Genomic DNA, 22499 nt, shown 5'->3' on the forward strand with positions numbered 1-22499 from the left:
GAATTAAATGGAAGCTTGGAGCTAAACACCGTCACCAGTGCAGATTCTTTAGGCTTTACTCATTTGAATTTTCACTGAAATTATATTTATGAGTGACGTCGGGATCAATGATTTCCCAAATGTGTTGTGTTATAACAATGCTTAATATCTGAGCTGCACATCTTACATATGGCTTTGTTTTTATCCAGTTGTTCTCTACCAACACACCGTTTGAATCTGTAGTAAGTCCGTACTGTATTTAAGTGTCTAAGACGCTGATTTTAGTTAAAGAAGACACACCATTTTATGCTAAGTAGTAAAGCACTTTTTCCAATGAAAGCCTTAACAGGCACATTAGTGCCATCTGCAGGATTGGACACCAAAAAATGATTTTAAGGAAAAATCTACACGTAGTAATTGAGCAGGACAGAGATTCACAAGATCGATCTTGAGACTTTAAGGATCGATACGAAATTATTTCAATGAAAAATAACAATTACCAAAAAAATCTATATTTTTACTCAGGCCTGTTTCCTACTAATTACCTGTTTCCATCCAAACATAATGAAGTTTAATGTAATATCAATGACAATCAACAAAAGCCAAAGTTAGTCAGTAGGCAAAGCAGGAATTGTTCTATGTAACAAAGTTTTTACTAATGGGAAACTCTACGTAGCACATTCAAGAGTAAGGAGCTCCAGTGAACTAATAATATTACCCTCAGGTATAAAAATAAATATTGTACACAGAAAAATACTTTGTTACATAGTCCTTCTGACAGATCTGATTAACCGACAGCACTATAACCAGGCTCCATTATTCACAGGCGAAGCCGGGTAACACAGCCTGTGAGATATATGAAGGTTTCATTTTATAATACAATGAAATGAAATACTTTTTTAACTCCTGTTAAAGTTATGACATCTCTCTACAACTAGTAGGAGTAAGCATGAGCAGCTACAAAACTGCATATGCTGCATATCTATAACTTGACCATCAATTGTCAGTCAACAGCCCAGAATGCACATGGGCCTTACAGTTGATCAGAAACTCAGAACCTAATCAGATATGGCATGTTTCAAAGAAGAACAACAAGGACTTTCAAGTTCTTTGTTTTTTTTAATTCTAAGAAATATGCCCTAGGAATTGGAAATTTCCACTTACGTTTAAATGTGCTCCACACATAATTAAGCGTGGAACCTCATTTGTTGGGATGCACCTGACACTTATGCTTGAATTCTTCCGCTTGTCTATTCACACAAAGCATATCTATTAAAAAGGACTGTCCTTGACAGCTGCAGTTATGAATTACAAGGCTTGCATTTCCAGTTAATGAATTAAGCACTCACTCAGACTGAATAATTGGACCAAATCTCAACTCCATCTCTGTCCCATGAACCAGCACAGTACCTGTGTTCCTCAATCTGCTTCTCCCTTTCTCGATATCGCTTTTCTCGCTCCTCTTGCTCTTTACGCTCCTGTTCCATCCGTTCCTCTTCAAAACGCTGTCGCTCTTCCTGTGCTTTCTTCCTTTCCTCCTCCTTACGCAGCTCTTCTTCACGCTGAACAAAAACAAGACAGGTGCCTTCTTTAACAAGTGTGACATACAAGGAAGGCACAATGGAGAAGAATGTTGAAGGGCAGATGATGCATGGAAATAAGAAATTGCTTTGACACAAACAGGCCATTTCAACATAATCCCTTATTAATTACAGTCATGATGTGACGTTACCTTAGAGCACAGGTTCTAATGAATTAGAATATAGAGCTTCCCATTTATACTTCATGAGAGAGTTTTAAAAAAACAAATGTGTTCAGCATATGAATCTCTTAGATTTTGCTACATAAAGCTGTGATTTTCAAGAAAAGTTGCACAAAAAATGCAAAAGCAGTGATTCCTTAGAGTAAAGCTGACTGGCGTGATTTTGCTGAAATACAAAGACATGCAGGTTAGGTGCATTGGTGATCCTATATTGTCCCTAGTGTGTGCTTTGTGTGTATGTGTGTGTATGCCCTGCGGTGGGCTGGTGCCCTGACCAGGAATTTGTTCCTGCCTTGCACCCTGTGTTGGCTGGGATTGGCTCCAGCAGACCTCCATGACCCTGTGTTAGGATATAGCAGGTTGGATAATGGATGGATGGATAAATACTGTTAAATGATTGAAGCCTATTGATAAGTGTGTAAAGTTTCATTTTTAAGGTAGTGCGACTGCAAACATACATACACACATGAACAATTTATATTTTATATTTACATAATACCTTGGCTAATAAATCCTCTGAAAAAGAAGCTTCTTTATAACAAAGTCAGCAGAAAACACATCATGCACAAGTTCAAGTTCTTGTCCATTAGATTGCTGCAGTAATCATTGTGCAACCTCCCTAATAATCATTGTCAGTCATTGATACTGTGGCATTTTAGTATGAAAATACTTTTGGGGCCATGTGGACCTGAGAGAAGCACTGTTAAGAGCCATCCTGAGAAGCCATGCTGAGGTTGTATGTCAGTGTGTGAGAGAAGCGTAGAGTGGGAGAGAAAAAGCTCTTAAAGACCGAAACTAACGTGACCCACTACACTGCTTAAATCCTTTGACATGAGTACATGGCTGCTGTCAATCTTAGAAAAGACCCTAGCATGGATCAGCTTACAGAGTCAGGAAAGTGAGTGAAGATGGTGTTGCATTTCAGCACAATTGAGTTATCTTAGGCGGTGCAAGTTGTATGAATGTATGTGCAGGGGGACAAGGCACTGAAAAATCATTGGAGCAGTATGGGAGAAACCATGGATGATTTGAGCAACAGCAATGTTGTGGGAGGGCAGTTTGGTACAGAGATGGCTTCAGTAAACCTCGCATAAGGAAGTGAAGTAGAAACACTGCATTTACAATATATTAAGCTACCAGATCCAGTGGTTATAAAATGTCAGCCAAAAAATGAGAATCAGTCAAGATGTTGTCGTATAGTAGATAAACACCAAAGGACAGATACTGTATCTTAATATCAACATCAAATACTCAATACTAAAAGAATGAATGCAATGGAAAAAAATGTTAAATAGCATTGTATGTAAGTAATCAATGTGATTCAGTGCGATGATAGTGACATGTACAAGCTAAAAATATGTAAACGTTCACAAAAAAAAAATCAATCAATGGATCCCTTTCCAAGATGGAACTGAAGATTTCAGACTGCTGAGTAAAGATAAGCCAAGAACACGAGTCCAAGGGCCTGTCCAAGAAATCCAGAAAAAGACTTGTAGCGCGCCAGGTGCAAAAAAATACCACATACAAAAGAACAATATATTTTCCAGATAAAAAATTACATTTACTATATCATGGAACACTGGATAAATGTGATTATGATGGCTAAGTTGAGTTTTCTATACTGTAAATGTTTTACCAATAGGTTAACCAGTGGTTTACAAACTTGGTCCTTGGGACCTACTGTACTATGGCTGCAGGTTTTTGTTCCAACCAGATTCACAGTCGGTGGTAATAATTGATCTCATTTACTTAGCTGTTCTTTGCATTCTGCATTCAGAAAAGCACAGCAGTATGATTTTTATATGTATAAGACATTTAGAGATCATTTCTGGTTTGCTATAGTTTAAATGTTGTTATGTTCTTTTCCTATTTTGCCTTTTTCATATCATCTGTCACATCTTACTGTTTAAGTATTAAATTATTGTGTTACAAGTCATTCTTTACTGCTTTGTAAAAGTATTCAGATCCCTTAAGTTTACCTCTTGAGCACTAAAGTTTATCATAAAAGCAAAATAGGAATAAAATAAATAACTAGCATCCCATCAGCAATTGAAAGGATTCTAAATACTTCTACAAAGCGTTTTATAACCACTGCCCCAGATATTTTAGACCTAAACTGTGTGATTGCATAAAAGATCATCATGGTTCTTAGATGAACAGCATATTTATTGCCTCTGCCTTCAAAGCTTTGTCCCCCACTGGCAGGCATTTATAAATTTGTAACAGTTAAAGAAAAGCCATGCAAAACGATACAGTCCTCTGTAAGGGTATAGATTTTTGACTGAAATGTCAACAGCCATAACACAGCAGCTGGCAACGTTTCCTACATTTTGACATAAGTAACAAGATTTATAGACCCATAGAGTCTGATAAGAAACTTGAGATCCATATCCTGCAAAAAGAAAAAAAATGGTAACTAAAATAGGGTAAGAAAAAATTAATGAGCATAACTGTTATGTCCGTGTCCCAACAAATCCATGCAAGACTAAGCCATGGAGGAAATTAGGGAAGGAAGGAATCTTCAGATATACAGAACAAAGGAGCCAAAGTAATAAGACATGGGACAGATGGGAGTTTGGGGGTAGGGGCTCGGGGAACGCATTTGGTCAATAGTACAACTGTGGAGAAGAGTCAAACTAAAGACAGGGAGATAGAGGGTGTTATGATAACTTGCCCTAGCATCATTTTTTAAAACATTGAAGCCTTTTACATTGAAAAGCTAAAAACAAAAAACAACAAAAAAGCGTGATAAATTAGCTCTGAGAGATTTCATATTTATTTCCTTGTTACAGGCTTACAGTGCCTTTATTTCTAGAAATAATTTAAATGAAAGATTATGTCAGTGCTCACTTTCTCAGTCCTTAGAAGGTCACAGCTTCAGTTCCAGCTTCAGCCAGAGAACAGTTTTGAACCCAATACCTTCTGTTCTTCCTAATCACGTATAACACTCAAACACAGCATTTTGGGTTCAAATCCCAACCTGAAGTGTTATTCTCTTTCTATCTTCATATTTTATTTCTTTTAGGGACTCTGGCTTTCCTTCCACATCATTAAGACATGCAGGTTGTGGTGAACTGACTGAGGGTGGGCGAGAGTGTGTGGGCGGGCACTCTGATGGACTGGCATCTTCCCCAGGGCTGACTCCTGCCTTGAACCTCATGCCACATTACTTCACCCAAGAACCACCCCAAACTGGATTATACTGGATGTTATTTGCAGAGAGGTTACTCCTCTGATAAAATGTAGCAAAATACAAAAATCACTTATTTAAAGTAGATTACTTTTGAATGAACTGAACTTTTAACAAAATAAATTAATCACAACACTTTAAATATCCCGAGATTTAAATTGTGGATCTCAAATCACAACTAAACAACTAAACTAGCCAGTTATTCAATTAACCAATATGAATTAAACTGTTTTATTAGTTGATTCATTTATTAAACAACTAATTTGTTCAAAAAATGAAGCAATGAATTGTGTAAAATCTGGAATAAGTAGCCATCAGATTGATGGAATAACTAAAAAGGCAGTTCAACAATCAATGATTTACTAATTTTGCAGTACCCTACTAATCATTAATTTCTCACTCACAAATAAGCCAATTAAATGAATAAGGGCAAATAATGTATTATAATGTCTGTGTTATTTCGCCACTTACTGTAATTAACTAATAGATGCAATAATTATTTTACTATGTTAACTCAGTGGTCATCAAGTTCAATCCTAGGGGGGGCACTGTGGATGCAAGTTTTCAAACCAAAACTGGAAATGCTAAATACTTACAGAATTAAATAAGAATGTGCAATACATCTGTAACAATTAGTTAATTTTTTCTTTAAATTTTCTGGCTATTTTAAGTTGTCATTATTAACAAGCACACAAATGTGGAATAGTAAAAAATAACAGCTGGTCATTAGCATTCTGTGTTGTTTACACTGGTGTCTGCTCAGCTCCTTGTTAATTGTTAGTAGTCAAATACAATAAAAGAAAACTCCAAAAAAAAGAATTGTAAAGAAAATAAGCAAAACAAGTTAAGCATTGAAAGATCTCTCAAACAATATAGATATGTCTTCCAAATGTTAAGTCTCACACTACTGCACTTAATTAAAAATTGGGAACAGGGCAGGTAATTAAACAATGAGATCAATTATAGGTAAAAATATATTTTACTGATTGTGTAATTAGATGTGATGACAACCTGCAGCCACAGGGGGTCACCCGGGACAACTCTTGAGAAATGCCAGCTGACTACTATATTAAGTAACAAATTCATTAAAAAAAAAAAAAAGCTAACAAACAATAAATTAACTAAATAAAGTTCAATAAATTAAGCAAAAAATCATTTACACATTAGTCAGTTCACAACTAATTTAACCATATAGCTCTGGCAATAATCAACTACAATAAGTGCTGCAACTCTTTATTTCATGTAAAGTTTATGAAACACTTGATCTGGATTGCTGAGGCATAAACCTATCCTATTAGCAATCGGTAGACAGGGTATTCTCATTCACACACCCATGCTCGGACAATTTAGAATCTCCAGTTAACTTAAGAAAACTGAAACACTCAGAGGAAAAAAACCTATGGGACACAGGGCTAATCTGTGGATGACATGCAGACATTGAAACTGTTTGAGTACAGCTGTCAGAGCTGAATTGACTCACTCAGGGTGAACTGACATTCAGATTTTATAAAAGTGAAAAAGAAAAGATTAACTTTCTAAAACAAGCCTCCTGAAGCCTGAGAGTATCTCTCAAGTTCAGAATTCTGTTTAAATATGGTTACTCCCGAATAGTAATTTAGATAGCTTCTCTTGAAGAGATAAGTGAGCAATAAGCTCATAACACAATCGGACAGTATTCTGCTGCTAAAACACACCATATTTAAAAAAATTCAGAATTTTTCTATGTGTTCTTCCACTCTATGGTAACTCATCAATATTCATGAGTGGGGCGGAGCCTTCAACCAGAACACAATGGCATGTAAATGAGAAGCTGTAAAGCTATTTTTAGAATAAACGGAATCTGAATCATTAGTTGAATCAAGTAATAGTGATGGTAAACTGAATTGGTCATCAGACGTTGGCACAGACAGTGAAACTGATACATATGGCACTTACTGGAGAATTTGGTCTGAGAAGGTTCATCATGGGGCAAGCGGCTTTGTGGCAAAAACAATTAAAAATTACTGCAAAAAAAAAAGTGGAAGTCACAAAAACTTGTGTGATGGTAGCCTGCAATAACACAGTAGGTGCAGATCAGGCATTCTGCCCTCTTATGCGCAAGCAGCAGAAAAAATATTGTAAGAGAAATGCATAAAGAAACCTGCCCAAGACGGATTGAAATGTAAATAATCAATGTAGGCCTCAGTGTTAATGTTTGCAATGCACAATGTGTCTCTGTTATATGCCATTTGGTATGGGATTTTCAAAAGTAGTGTGATGTGCTATCTGTTGGAATGACAAAGGCAATGCATTGTATTACTAAAAACGCTTCTGATGTGCACAGCAACCAGACGAAATGCAGAAAAACACTCAGACATTTATTTTTTATTACACATATGTACTTGGAGAAATTGTGAAAAAGTGAAAACTCCACACAGTCAGTAAATTGCATTCAAGGGTTCTGAATCTGTAGGGCTGAAGTACTAAACACTCTCTAAATGTTCAGTGCTATTTATGGACAGTTTCTAAGTTAACCAACTAACCAATTTAATAATCAGCTAAGGAATGCAGTTTATCTACCATCCAGTTTTTAAATTATCTATGCAACTCACGTCATAATCAATTACAGGATTAAACCCTTACAATGTCAACTGAGGCATTAACCAACTGATCTGATAGCAGGCATCGTGGGGTAGTATTTAAGCCATTGCAATTCAAACCCTGAGGTTGTGGGCTCAAGTCCTGCTAGTGACAATGTGTGCCCATAAGCAAGTCACTTCACCTATAACCAATTGTATCTCAAATGTTGCAAGTTTCCTGAGATAAAGACATCCACCTAATAAGAAATAATAACATTACCCCATTAGTCAGCCAATTAATAAAGAGTTGCTGCAACAACCAACTATTATACCATATTGAACAGTGTATTAATTACACAGTTGAGGAGCTACTAAATGCAATAACCATCTAAGCAATTCAATAATTCATTAAGGAGATAATAAATTAACCAACTAAGGAACTCATTCATTCACTAAATACTCGAATTCATCAGCTAGCCAACTAAGCATTTTTACCAACACATAAAACCACAAGCATTCATAGATTAATCAATTAGTATTAATTGTACCCATTGAATCTAATAGTGGATAGATACATACAGTCGTAGTACACTATCTGGCCAAAAACAAAAGTCACAACCTGGATTTAACTAAGCATATACAGTAAGTAAGAGCCTCCCATTGGATAAATACTGCAGAAATTGGAATGCTTTAGCTGGCAACAAGTTATTTAACCCTAACTTATGCAGTGAGTAGCTTCTCATTTCTCAAACAACCATGTTGAAAGACATATCCGGTGGTTGGAGAAAAGATGTTAAGCTGTTTCAGAATGTTCACTTTATTGGCCTGCATCAAGCAAAGAAAACAACTAAGGAGATTGCTGAAACTACTAAAATTGGGTTAAGATCTGTCCAACGCATTATTAAAACCTGGAAGGATAGTGGTGAACCATCATTTTCGAGGAAGAAATATGGTCGGAAAAAAATCTTGAATGATCGAGATCACTTAAATATTTGGTGAAATCAAATTGTAAAAAAAATCAACAGTAGAATGTACTGCTATGTTTAATAGTGAAAGTAAGTACATTTCCACATGCAGAACTTGAGGTATTGGGACTAAACAGTTGTGTAGCCTTAAGAAGACCACTTATCTGTTAAGTTGATTGGAAAAAAAAGGCTTCAGTTTGATCAGAAGCGTAACTTTGGGCTCTGGAACAATGAAAAACGGGCATGTGGTTTTTTGAATCCAGATTTACCTTGTTCCGGAGTGATGGGCACATTAAGGTAAGAAGATGGGGCGTGAAGTGATGTACCCATCATGCCTACCATACAAGCCTGTGGGGTTAATGTTATGATCTGGGGTTGCTTCATTTGGTCAGGTCTAGATTCAGCAAGTTATGTGCCCAAAAAATTAGGTCAGCGGACTACCTGAATATACTGAATGATGAGGTTTTTCCATCAATGGATGTTTTGTTCCGTGATGACACAGGCATATTCCAAGATGACAATCCCAGAATTCATTGGGCTCAAATTACGACAAAGCATTAGACATTATTTTCATACATGGCTTGGTCACCACAGAGTCCAGACCTTAACCCCATTGAGAATCTTTGGGATGTGCTGGAGAAGACTGTACACAGTCGTCTGACTCTCCCATCGTCAATATAAGATCTTGGCGAAAAATTAATGCAACTCTGAATGGAAACAAATGTTGTGACATTGCATAAGCTTATCGAAATGATACCATGGCAGATGTGTGCTGTAATCAAAGCTAAAGACAGTCTGACTAAACATTAGAATGTGACTTTTTTTAGCCAGGCACTGTATATTTTACTACACAATTGTATCTAAAGTTTATTTTTTTCTGGAGTAGGACTCCATTTACTAACCAGTGCTCCAGACACTCTATGCAAAACATCTTGAAAAATGAACCTTGGAGGTATAAAGACAATTTAATGCACTTTGGTCACAGTTTTTATTACCCAACAGCTGTTGAGGTTTCTATTTCTACCTCAGTTTCTGAATTCAAATGGAAATTTAACATGGCTTCCATAAGTCCTTTTCCCCCCCCCTAAAGAAAATGTAGTCAATTCATAAAAAGCTGCATTCTGTTTCTCTGTAATGCAAAAGTTGACTGCTAAATTGTAGAACTCAGCAGACAGCACAAAAGAATGAACAAACCCAAAATAAAGAGCACCAAATTACACGTCTAATTACTTAAGAGTTCTGCTCATTAAAGCACACAGACACAAAAGGGGGACTTGGCGAACTGCAACTTGCAGAGCTTAGTGGCAGCCTGTACCAGTCAACACTGCTGTCTGGTGCAGGCCTGCTAATAGCTCTCCTTTAATACGGGAGCCTCAGCTGCTGCCCACAACCCCACACTATTGCAACCCCCAGCTCCCTGGGGTGGGCACACTTTATGCTTCTGTGCCAAGAAACAGCCTCGCTGTGATAGACTGACAACACCTGTACCTTGGCTTGCTCCCAGAACTCCTCTCGATTTAATTTCTTCATTTCAATCTCTGCATTCGTCTTCTGGTAGCAGGTGCCCTGTGAAGAAGAAAAGAAACAAAAAGCCATTATTAAAGATAGGGGGGACGTAACAGTCAAATCTAATAGACTGCTATCACTTGCCTATTTCTTTTCACCATTTCCTTTGGTTGCTCACTCATTTGTTTTCATTGTGAAGTTACTCGTGAGCTGTTTTAGGTTGCGAAGAGTGTGCACATACAAAGCCTTCTAAATATTCCAGTCAACAAGAACATTGCATTTTCATTACGCCACTTCCACTTGCTAATGACAGAGGCATCATGTCTAACTGCAGTGAGATGCTACACACGCCTGTGCCCACGCCAAAAGCTTTCATCCCCTCGGAGAACCCATCTGGCTAACACACGCTAACTAAATACTTCACGTAGGGGATTCCAAACAAATAAAACCGCCTCAAACAGACAAGCCAGAAAATTCACTTCTAAATAACTCAGATATAAATTAGTCTGCACTTATTAAATACTTAAATTGTGCAGTATACATGATTAACTAATACTCCAACAGAGTGCATCAATTCTACATGATTAATATCGGGAGAACCGGGGCATCTAAAACAAGGCACAACCTGGAAGTCATTTAGGACAAGGTTCATCAAGAAACAATATGAATTAACCATTTGTTTGGAGGTGTAGTGGCACAGTGATTAGCACTGATCTCTCCAAAGACACAGGCAGTTTTATTATCTTAAGATTGTATTAAAAAATGTGCTTATTTTATGTGCTTTATGTACATCTCTTTTATGAAGTGAATCGATGTATCAATATAAATCCATTTTGACAGCCCTACTATTAACATCAACAAGTCAAAGATGATATTACTGTCCAGCACACCACAGGATGTCATCTGATATGGCACCTGTCATCATAACCACTTCCCAGCAATGACTCCACAAGGCCCCAACTTACCACTGGCTCAGTCACTTCTTCATCCTTCATTTTCAGCCTGCTGAGCACAGGGCTAGCAACCCGGGCTGTTCCATTGGTCAATCTCTGGCCGATGGCTGCAGGGTCAATATCTTCCATACTGCTAGCATTGATGATGACATCAACTCCCTGTGCACGAAAAAAGGTGGGATTGGATGGAGACATTCCCAATCATGTTGGATTTGTGTTACAGGCTGGACTGTTCTCTCCTGCCACTAGTGCTTCCATACGTAAAGCACTTCCTGCACTAGGACTGGGTAGCAGCTTTCTTCAGTGGAATATTTTCAATCAAATGTCCTAGAACCAGACTTTTTAAAATATGTTTAAAAATTAAAATAACATGCCAGCATTTTGAAATTTAAAAAGTGGAACAATGAAACTAATACAAGAAAATTATCCATTCATTTTGTAACAAAAATGCTCATTCAAATTCAAGGTCATCCATTTTCTGAAGCTGCTTATTTTGTTATAAAAGCAAAGTCTATTCAAGCAGAAATGGTCACAAGCCAGGAACCAAACTTTGCTGGAAGGGTGCCCTCATTTACAAGACACCAATGAAAACTAGTAAACATGTCTTTGGCAAAACAATGAGAGAATCTGAAAACTGTTCACAAATAGACAGCAGGCCAGGATTTAAACCAAGCCCCCCTATAAGACAGCAACATTATCCACAGGACTAACCTGTGCTGCTTCAAATTAAATGAAATCCATAGTCCTCTACTATGATAATCAAGAAGAAATAGACAGTGTGTGGCATTCTGACATTCACAAGCTCTACCAGACCAGCTCATAATGGGGCAACCAGCAAAACCATGAAGGAAGCTTGTCATTGCAAAATGTAAACTTGTTTTTACCTTCGGCCTGACTACATTAGATGGTATTAGCAGGCAGCAGCTCTGCTGCATTAACCTCCTGAAAGTCACTGAAAGCCACTTTAAAATATCAGACATTTTTTTCGGACCAACAAAGCTTGCCAATCCTATCCACCTAATTTTTACAAAATAACTTTGGGTTTTAAGGTCCCTAAAGTCCTACCCTCTACCACACTACTTGGTAAATTACTCCATGTGTCTGTGGTTCTGTGTGTGAAGAAAACTTTCCAACATTTATGGAAAATGTATCCATAACAAGATTCCAGCTGTGTCCCCATGTTCTTGTTAAAGAACTCATTTTAAAGTAACATGCTGGATGTACTGTACTAATTTTAAAAACCTCAATCATGTCGCCTTTTAATCTCTATTTACTTTAATTGAAATGGTTCAACTGCTTCAATCTGTTCTCATAGCTCAAATCTCACAACTTTGGAATCAACATAGCCACTCTGCTTTGGACTTTTTTATACTGCTATGTCCTTTTTGAAGACCAATCCTGCATGTAGTTGTCCAGATGTGGCCCCACCAGTGTGTTATAAAGCTGTCTTTGACTTGTACTCCAAACATTGTGTGATATAATCTAAGACACTTAATGGCTTCTATGCATTGTCTAAATTCACACTTGAATACTTTCTAAAGTGACTAAAGTAATTAAAGAGTGCTCTTTGTATAAGATGTTTGAAAAGCCTGGTGGCACTATGCTTAGCCATGCTGCCTCACAGATGCAATGTCCTGGGGTTCAAATCCAACCTTGTCACTATCTATGAGGCGCTTTGATATTCTGTCATTTTGGAGTTTTCCTTAATTGCTTCATGGAGGCCTCGTAAAATGCAATTTGATTGTCACCTGTTTTATAACAATAGATAAAGATAGTCTGATTAAACAAACAGCACTCAACAAATCAAACATTGTCTTTATCAAACATGTTTAAAGAATACAAAAATAGGCTAACGCTCTGAAAAATGAAAAGGAGGAGCAATGAAAACAATGCAAGATAATCATCCATCCATCCAAGCATTTAAAAAGGCCAATTTAGGGTGAAGGGGAGTAAAAGATAATAGGTAGATCATATATTACTTTTAGACAGAAATGGTAACATTCAACCTTTCCCTTTGTATCATTTAGCAAAAATTGATAAAATCAATTGCATCAGAATTTTCAGTTATTTTCAAAGAAAGAGCAGCTATTATAAAGAAAGAATCTCCTTGGGATTAATAAAGTATCTATCTATCTATCTATCTATCTATCTATCTATATGTGAGGCAAAGAATGGACACAAAGACAAAAGTCCCTTATGTCATATGCGACTTGACTGGAGACGCTTACATGTGGTGTTAAAAGTCCAAGAGAGCGGAGTCTTGGGCATCTAACTAAAAACACACCCATTAAATTAAGGAGTGTGCAAAATCAACATTAATCCTAATGTTACCAAATACATTTTAACTTTAACTTACTTGCTCAGTCCATTTTGGAGCACCTCCTTATAACATTGCAAGGTTGCAGGGTACTGGCATTATTGTGCATAGGACTGCAACCAATCCTGAGTGGAACTCTAGCCCACCACTGAACACACAAATTTGTACTTTGTTCCTGCTGCACCAATTTAGCTTCGCCAATTATATCAGCAGGCTTATCTTTGTTAAACATTATGTGCCAAGAGCTCCTGTGGAGATATGGTGCAGAATTATTGTATCAAATGCAAAAAGTACAACCAATGCCACCCAACAGCCAACCTGTGCTGTTAATGCCAAATCAAAGGAACTCGTGCTATCTTGTTGATTTTGTAGCATTCTGATACCCTTTTTTGCTTTCAATATACCATAGTTTGGAAAGTTGAAATTCAAATTTATTAGACATGTGTACATGGTACAATACAATGTTTACTTCAATGCCTCCCACAGACTAGTAACACTAGTACAATACATTAACAGGAGCCAGATGTTCACCAGGAATATCCTGTGCCACCTTCTTCTGTGTTTGGTGGTGCTGAGCTGAGCAGGTGCCATGCCATATCAGTGCCAGTATTTATCAAGCATCTCAGAATAATTCCTAGGAATTGCGCTAAAAATCTGATTAGGAAAGGAATTTGTCATACACCAGAGTAGGACATAGGAGTAGGAGTTGAAAAATGGCACTTATGAATGTGTTCTGTAGTTTCATTGGTAATCATGATAATGCTTTGATAATAATGCTAAGACTTCACTACAAAGATAATAATATTCAAAATAAGAAAACTGAGCACTGGCTGCTAGGTTTGGAAAACAAGTCATTAGCCGTCTCATCTAAGGGTATCATGGAGTACTCTACTGTAGAGTCATATGTTGAACCAGGACACTTACAAAAATGTCAAGAATACTACAGTTTCATCTGTGACCACCTGTGTGTTGATATGGTGATATTGCTTGCGATTTATATATGCATGCTCATTGACACTTGGGACAATGAGCTTTGTGCATGCCATCAATCACACTGACAACTCTAGGAAAACCAGCAATTTGCATGAATGCATCTTTGCTTTGACATGGTGTAATGGAGAAATACATAATTCTGTATATTACCTTACGTGTTTGTAAGGGTATTCAAAGTTTGGTGCAAAATTTGAGAAATGTTTGTTTGTGACATACCTGTATCATCACTATTGCAAATATATCCCCGTAGTGAAAAAAAATGTAACATTGCCAACACTGACAGTGCATGCCCCGTTCACATAAATGGATCAATCACGTGACATACATGAGCATTACTTCATCACTGTTAAATTGATATCTTTACAAGTTTATTGTTGTTCAGCGTTTTCGAAACATTCTGCCTTTCCTGGAGTGTGCATGCTAAGCCATGCCTGACCTCCATCATCTGGCAGTCCCTAGCCAGTCAGAACAGCTCACGAGTTCTCCTAAATCCTCGTGACGTTTGAAGCAATTTTTTTAGCCAATTAGGACCGTTTTCCTAATGTGAGTCACTAAATACAGGCATTGAACTCTTTGTGGCCAATGAATATGGACTAAACTGTGCATCTGTGGAGGTTGGTAGACATAAGTGGAATCTTTCCATATAGGAATGAACTGCTGTTTATTGGCGATCCAACCCACAGCTGGGCTTCATATGTGCAGTCAAATTACTCTGACAGATTGCTTCAGAATTATTTGAAGAACACACCATTGGACCACAGTGGTATAATGCAGTCTTGAGAGTAGCAGGTTTCATAGAACACAAGGCCCAAATGTGGCTCCCACCTCACAAAAGCCTGAACATCACTGCTGATGTGGCAATTAGGCAGTCCAACCTCATTATAATATACAGAACACATACAAGTGTTGGCCTCCTTATCAGCCATATTTTTAAAAATCCATTTTCAAATCATCTCATTTGTGAAAAATATATGCTGAAGCCCCCTCAAAGATCACAGGATGAGAGGATAACATGAAAGAAAACACATGCAGAAATGTACTTGAATAAAGGCCATCAGTTAGCCTTGTACCACTGGCCACAAATAGCTTGCAATTGAGACTATACTTTAAAAAGAAAATGTAAAAAATAAATTATCCACATTACCTTTGGGTTACTGACCTGGAAGAACTCTGCAATCATGGCTACATGACTGGCACAGGCACACTTCCGGGCATCAGGCACATCTTCACCAACCTGAGTTGGAAGGGAGACAGTAACATTACCATTTCATGCCTACATCTTTCTGTGTCTTTCTGTACTTTCCAAGAAAAAGAGTTTAAAATTAGAATCAAATTCGAAACTTCAAGTAGGGCAACCTAAAACTTAGACATCATGAATAGAGCGCCTACAGATTGCAGAGTAATTGAAACAAAATCGATCACTTGTGCCTCAGCATGCTGGACTCCCACTCCTTTTCTCTATCAAGAACACTCCTGTTGTTGCTTTACACTGTCAAGATTTTAGCAGCTCCACATGAGCTGAGCACCCCCTCTAACACCACAAGAACTTAGAAAAATAAAAACTGAAATTATATATGTTAAAAAAAGATATGCACACTGAATCAGTGTTTAAAAGACAGCAGGAAGGTGGCAGAAAAAAAATAAGACTGAGAGGCACTGTCAATTTTTTACATGTGGAAAGCATTACAGTTCCCAATATATTTGTAATGTGAAAGTTTTCCATGCTGGAGGGAGAATTAGGGACACAAAAGGGACAACATACATGCTTGGACCTTACTAGAGATGAATCTTTAAATGTTTGGAAAATGACAGGTTGCCATCAGAGGGCAATTTATTCTGCAGATTACAGATAGGAAACCACTCACTGCCATCAATAAGTACCAGCAAGGACTGACAGCATTTAAATATTGAAAGACTGGCTTATATAAAGGAACAAAGGTGACCCAAAATAAGCATTAGGCACTCAGCTTGTAAGTCAGGAAATGGGGTCCAGATAAGGAAATAGTTATTAGTAGACTCTATGGACTATTGCCTCTGGATATCACAGGACAGGCCCTGATCCAAGAGGTGGCAATGGTGACTTTCTGTAAGTAAATTCTAATAAAGGAGTAAATGGCCAAGGTCCTCCAGGAGTCTAAACACACAAAAGACGTTTGGGTGGAAGCAGTAAAGGAATACAGCAAGAAAAATGAGAAGGAGAGAAAATAAACAGAATGGCAGATGGCAGCATGGGTTATTGAGGTGGGTTAAACTTAGCTATGTTGGGATCATGAATCATGTTTAGTTAGTCCAAGTGGAGTTTTACAACAAACGGACAAACAAAATAGCATAAATGTAGTACCTCCAGAAAGTATTCAGATCCTGTTACTTTTCACACATTTTGTTATGATGCAGCATTACGCAAAAAGCACTAAATTTAATTTTCCCCTATTCAAATAACAATACAACAGAATGAGAAGGTAAAACAGGATTTAAGAAATTTTTGCAAATGTTTTAAAAACAAACTGTAATATCACATTGATATTGACAAGTATTCACCCCTTTTACTCAGTTCTACACTGCAGCAATTACAGCCTGGAGTAGTCTTAAGTATAATGCAACAAGGTTCACAAACCTAGATTTGGGGATTTTTTTTTTACTATTGTTTTCTGTAGATCATCTCAAGCTCTGTCAGGTTGGATTGAGACCTTTAGTGGACAGCTATTTGCAGGTCTTTCCTGTGACTGATTGTATTCAAGTCTGGGCTCTGGCTGAATCACTCAAAAACTTTCACAGTCCCTAAGCCGCACCTGTGTTGTTTTTGCTTTGTGGTTTGGGTCATTCTCCTGTTGGAAGGTAAACTTTCAGTCCAGTCTAAAGTCCAAAGTGCTCTGGAACAAATTTTCATGAAGTATATCTCTGTACTTTGTTCTGTTCAGCTTAACCCTAACCTAGCCCTGTCCGGTCTCCCAAAACAACCCAATAGCATGATGCTGCCACCACCATACTTCACTGTTGGAATAGAATTGTGGTACAATGATGACAAACAGAACGGAATTCACTTGATCCAAATTTCACATCAAAGGGTCTGAATATTTGTGTCAAAGTGATTTATAAGTTTTTTTTTTGTTATTATTTTTATTACATTTGCAAAAATTCCTAATATACAGTTTTTTTGTTTTGTCATTCTGGGATATTAAGTGTTGTTTGATGTGGGAGAAAAGTAATTTGAATAATTTTAGTAGAAGGCTGTAACATAACAAAATATGAAAAATTGTAAATGCACTATATGATATTGGAATGTTTTAATGAATCTGTAACAGGTATACTGAATTTCTAGAGACTGTAAGAAAAAACAAAAGAGAAATGACCTGGAAATACATAGTCAAGAAACAGGCCAAAGTCAAAATGGGGAGTCAAAGATACTCATTTTACTTTTATCAAAACACACAATCAAAAATTTGGGGTCAAAAAATAAAAAGCAAAATATTTGTTAGTCAGAAAAGTAAAGAAAATGAGTTTTTTTCAAGGACAGTCTTTGAATTATCTATCAAGCTCAGATACTCCATAACTGCCGAGGACAACCTTTACCCCAAATCACACCATAAATGCGTGCACTACGGGGAATTCTGAGAGGGAGTTCCATGGCGACAGCCCTAACGAGAGCCTAAAATTGACAAAAGCATGGCCGCACCAGAGCTATCTGGAATACTAGCAACAATCACAAGTAAAATAAAATGATATGAAAAATTAATAAAATGCAATATTGTTGAACAAACAATTCAATAACTAGAGCTAAATGAGCTCAAAACAGCTTTTGAGTGTAATGCTGGCCAGCCTAATTTGATAATTTTAGTAATGAGTTCTTTTTATCCCTTTCTTATAGTATTAAAAAAAAGAAAACCTTTCGCATCAGGAAGGCCAATATAACATTTTTGCTGCAATGCACCTTTGAGGGGGTACCAACTGGTCAACCTCACTGAGCGTAGGGGGAGAGACATTATTTTGAGTAAATATACCAAGGTCTACTAGCTTTTTTTTAATCAAAAGTGATCTCTGGGGGCTTCCTTTTTCAGAATTGCATGTTGTTGTTTATATCCCATAAATAGTTACAAGCTTCACAAAACAGAAACGCTACAGCAAAACCCCCTAACCAGTACTTCTAGCCAAGATGAGCAGCCTTATGTCAAAGGAGAAAACAAAGGAAGAAAAAGCTAACAATCATTTGCAATGCCAAGAATGTGAACCTGGGGAACCCAAGACTTCTCATGATGCCAGTGTCTCTTCTAACTTAATCACATATTCAGCACCTCCTAGAAATATATATGAGTGGGGAAAACATTAGTGAGTTGTATTCACTAACCATGGAGCAGGAGAGTGTGATGTTTTGCATGTTAAGTAGTAAAGACAAGAAAGAATTTCCCTGTACATGTGACAATAAGGACCCTACAAGCCCTATATAAAAACTATAGTTCTAGCTAAATATGTTCCAGTATCGTCTTCTGATGTTGCCCTGTGCTTTTCTCGTGCTTCTTCTGCTCTGCCCTCCCGAACTCTATCACAATTTGTGCATTTGGGCAGAGTCTGTTTGTAGCCAGTAAACTGCTCTTCAGAGTTGGATGACTAGGGTTAAAATGCAGGAACTGAACACACTTAATGCCAAAAGAAAATGTAATGAGAGGTTTTAAACAGTGACCTCATTTCTCCTCCTACCCGCAGTCGTCTGAAAGTTTATATTAAAAAAAAAACAAAACAGAAAAACACGACAATGTGCTCAATTAACCACACTTCAGGGGCCCCATGTAAACTGTAAAATTTGTAATTACCAAGTGAAACAAAATGCTTGGGGGACTTCAGCAACTCGATCTGCCAGTTTTCATAACTACAGAAGATATCATTAAACACCATATGGAAAATGTGCTGCAGCCACAAAGCTTAGTTTCACTTCTTGTGTCGCCAGGATTGCGAGTTTACAAAAAATCACAAGGCTTTGGTCACTGGAAAAAGGTTTATCATCTATGGAGAAGTAAAATGCAAATGAGACTGAGATGACTGACAGTAGTTTCAATTAGTAAGGGGCCCCAAAACAAAAGAAAAACGCTCTCCTTAGACAACACAAAGAACAAATTGGTGCACTTCAGGGTTAATCTTTGCCTTTTGCTCAACTGTACTCTCCACCTCCATTTCAAAGCCAAGTATACTCCCAGCGCTTTATTTTTCTCTGTGCTGTCCCCCCCAATGATACCCACCCAGTTGATGAGGATGTAGCGAGGCAAAATGGAAATGGGATCCTTAAGACTGCAGAAGCCGTACATCACCCGGCTGTTGTCAAAGCAGACTGTGATTTCTGGCAATCCTCCACCTGCGGGACAAAGGAGAAAAAGTGAAGGAGCAAGAAAGGAAAGCAGGCATAATAAGAGACTCCCCGTGTAGCTTGAACACAGATGCAGCAAAAAAAACCCCAGTGGTGCCCAAGACCACACAGACAGCCATCCTGGACATACACACACATATAAATAAATAACTGCATCTCCCCATGGGGAGTCAAGCACTCATTATTCAAGTCTGGGCTCCAAAAGACTGGCAGCAACATTTTAGGCCACAGCAGGCTGCTAATTCATTCTCCATTATGAGGCTCCGAGTTAGCTCCACTGTTCTATATCACTTTGGCAATGAGACAGGATGTTGTTAACACCGGATCGTGGTGCCTGACTTTACTAATTTTATTTGTCGTTGAGGGCTTCTCCTGCACGGCTCTTGGTGGCATTAAAATGCTTTCCCTTCCCAAGTTCAAGACCTGCATCCAGGCCAAACTCCAGTCTTCCTTATTGTATCTTGTGCTAAGATTTTACAGTCATAAGTTTCAGAACCCCTCTTAATTCTTTGGATTTTTGTTTCTCATTGGCTGAGCTTTCAAAGTAACAACTTCCTTTTAATAGATGACATGCCTTATGGAAACAGTAGTATTTCAGCAGTGACATTAATTTTATTGGATTAATAGAAAATATGCAATATGCATCATAACAAAATTAGTACAGGTACATAAATTTGGGCACCCCAACAGAGATATTACATCAATACTTAGTTGAGCCTCCTTTTGTAAATCTAACAGCCTCCTATAGCCTTTGATGAGTGTCTGGATTCTGGATGGAGGTATTTTTTAACATTCTTCCATACAAAATCTCTCCAGTTCAGTTAAATTTGATGGGTGCCAAGCATGGACAGCCTGCTTCAAATCATACCATACATTTTCGATAATATTCAAGTCAGGGGACTGTGACGGCCATTCCAGAACATTGTACTTCTCCCTCTGCATGAATGCCTTTGTAGATTTCAAACTGTGTTTTGGGTCATCGTCCTGTTGGAACATCCAAACCCTGCGTAACTTCAACTTTGTGACTGATGCTTGAACATTATCCTGAAGAATTCATTGATACTGGGTTGAATTCATCTGACCCTTGACTTTAACAAGGACCCCAGTCCCTGAACTAGCCACACAGCCCCACAGCATGATGGAATCTCCACCAAATTTGACAGTAGGTAGCAGGTGTTTTTCTTGGAATGCGGTGTTCTTCTTCTGCCATGCAAAGCGCTTTTTGTTATGACCAAAATTAATTTTTGTCTCATCAGTCCAAAGCACTTTGTTCCAAAATGAACCTGGCTTGTCTAAGCGAGCATTTGCATACAAAAAGCGACTGTTTGTGGCATGAGTGCAAAAAGGGCTTCTTTCTCACCACCCTGCCATACAGATGTTCTTTGTGCAAATTGTGCTGAATTGTAGAATGATGTACAGATACACCATCTGCAGCAACATGTTCTTGCAGGTCTTTGGAGGTGATCTGTGTGTTGTCTGTAACCATTCCCACAATCCTGTGCATATGCTGCTCCTGGATTTTTCTTGGGCTGCCAGACCTGGTTTTAACAGCAACTGTGCCTGAGGCCTTCTATTTCCTTACGGTCGAAACTGCCAGTTTAAACCTCTGAGATAGCTTTTTGTAGCCTTCCCCTAAACCATGATACTGAACAATCTTTGTTTTCAGATCTTTTGAGAGTTGCTTTGAGGATCCCATGCTGTCACTCTTCAGAGGAGAGTCAAAGGGAAGCACAACTTGTAATTGACCACCTTCAATACCTTTTCTCATGAAGGAACACACCTGTCCAATGAGTTAATCCAACCAATTTGGTGTTGCAAGTAATCAGCATTGAGCACTTACATGCATTCAAATCAGCAAAATTACAAGGGGGCCCAAATTTTTGCACAGCCAGTTTTCCACATTTGATTTAATTTCATACAACTAAATACTGTTTCACTAAAAACCTTTGTTCGGAAAGCACTCCAGTACTCAGATGTTCCTAGATAATGAAAGACCTACCACTGTTATCTTTTTTGTTGAAAGTAGAGTAAATTAGTATGCAGGCTGAGACAGGTTCCCAAACTTTTTCATATGACTGTACTTGCTGGCACCGACCTTCAGTATGGCAAAAATATTACATGATCATCTATGGAGTCACCTGGTAAAGATGCCCTGGAAATTAAGAGTGCACACCCAGCAATGTGTTCAGCTGATCACATCACTCTCTGCATGGCTTTGCTGTCCTTCTGTATGCCCTATCAAAACTGGACAGAAACATTTCCTGTCAGGGTACTTTGGATGGTCGATATGTTGCAATTATTTAGTAATTGGGAGGGTAGCTTAAAATCCCTAAAGTGTCTGAGGTGGTAAAAATGTTGTGCTTTCTTCACTAAGGTGCCAGTGTGCTTGGACCAGGCCAGGTCCACTGCGATGTGGACACCAAGCTACAACTTTTCCAATAAATACAATCATGGCGTCCGTAAACACAAGGATGTCATTGTCAGAGCCGAGTTTAAACATTTCCCAGTCAGGGTCACTCACTGCTTCCTGGAAAATGGCCTCCAACTGGTCTCTGAAACATGCCACCTCATGCCTGACTGGAGCTTCTTATATCACATATAGGTTCATTTCTACATGTTATGCTACTGTACCACGCACATTGGAAAGATGAATCCATTATCCTTTGTGAACCTTGTTCCTTTCTTATCTATGTTATATCTGTATAGAGTCACAGTGTTTAGCGCTACAACCTCATGGCTCCCGAGTTTGAAGTCTGGTCTGTTCCCTGTCTGCAGTTGGGACGTTCTGCCCACATCTGCAGTGATTTTCCTTCCACATCCTAAAGAAAACTGTGCTGACTGATGGTAAGCTCTGTGTGAAAGAGTAAGCAAGTAATCAAATCGGCCCAGTGTTGGGGGTCTGTTATGTATCCAATCCCTCTGG

General features: G+C 38.1%; 1 protein-coding gene across 5 annotated transcripts in view; it reads right to left on the minus strand.

Moving 5' to 3' along the window:
• The window catches only part of dbn1 (drebrin 1), a 181837-nt gene that overhangs the window by 43554 nt on the left and 115784 nt on the right, over window positions 1–22499 (minus strand). For 4 of the 5 annotated variants that reach the window (XM_039776491.1, XM_039776489.1, XM_039776488.1 and 1 more), the window contains exons 3-7: window positions 19452–19564; window positions 15368–15457; window positions 10926–11072; window positions 9943–10020; window positions 1390–1541 (exon numbers count right to left, since the gene is read on the minus strand). In XM_039776491.1, coding sequence (XP_039632425.1) covers window positions 1390–1541; window positions 9943–10020; window positions 10926–11072; window positions 15368–15457; window positions 19452–19564 — 580 coding nt within the window. The remainder of the gene's footprint in view (window positions 1–1389; window positions 1542–9942; window positions 10021–10925; window positions 11073–15367; window positions 15458–19451; window positions 19565–22499) is intronic. The other variant, XM_039776490.1, reaches the window with a different exon arrangement.

The sequence above is a fragment of the Polypterus senegalus genome, chromosome 13 (assembly GCF_016835505.1).
Source record: "Polypterus senegalus isolate Bchr_013 chromosome 13, ASM1683550v1, whole genome shotgun sequence".
NCBI lineage: Eukaryota > Metazoa > Chordata > Cladistia > Polypteriformes > Polypteridae > Polypterus > Polypterus senegalus.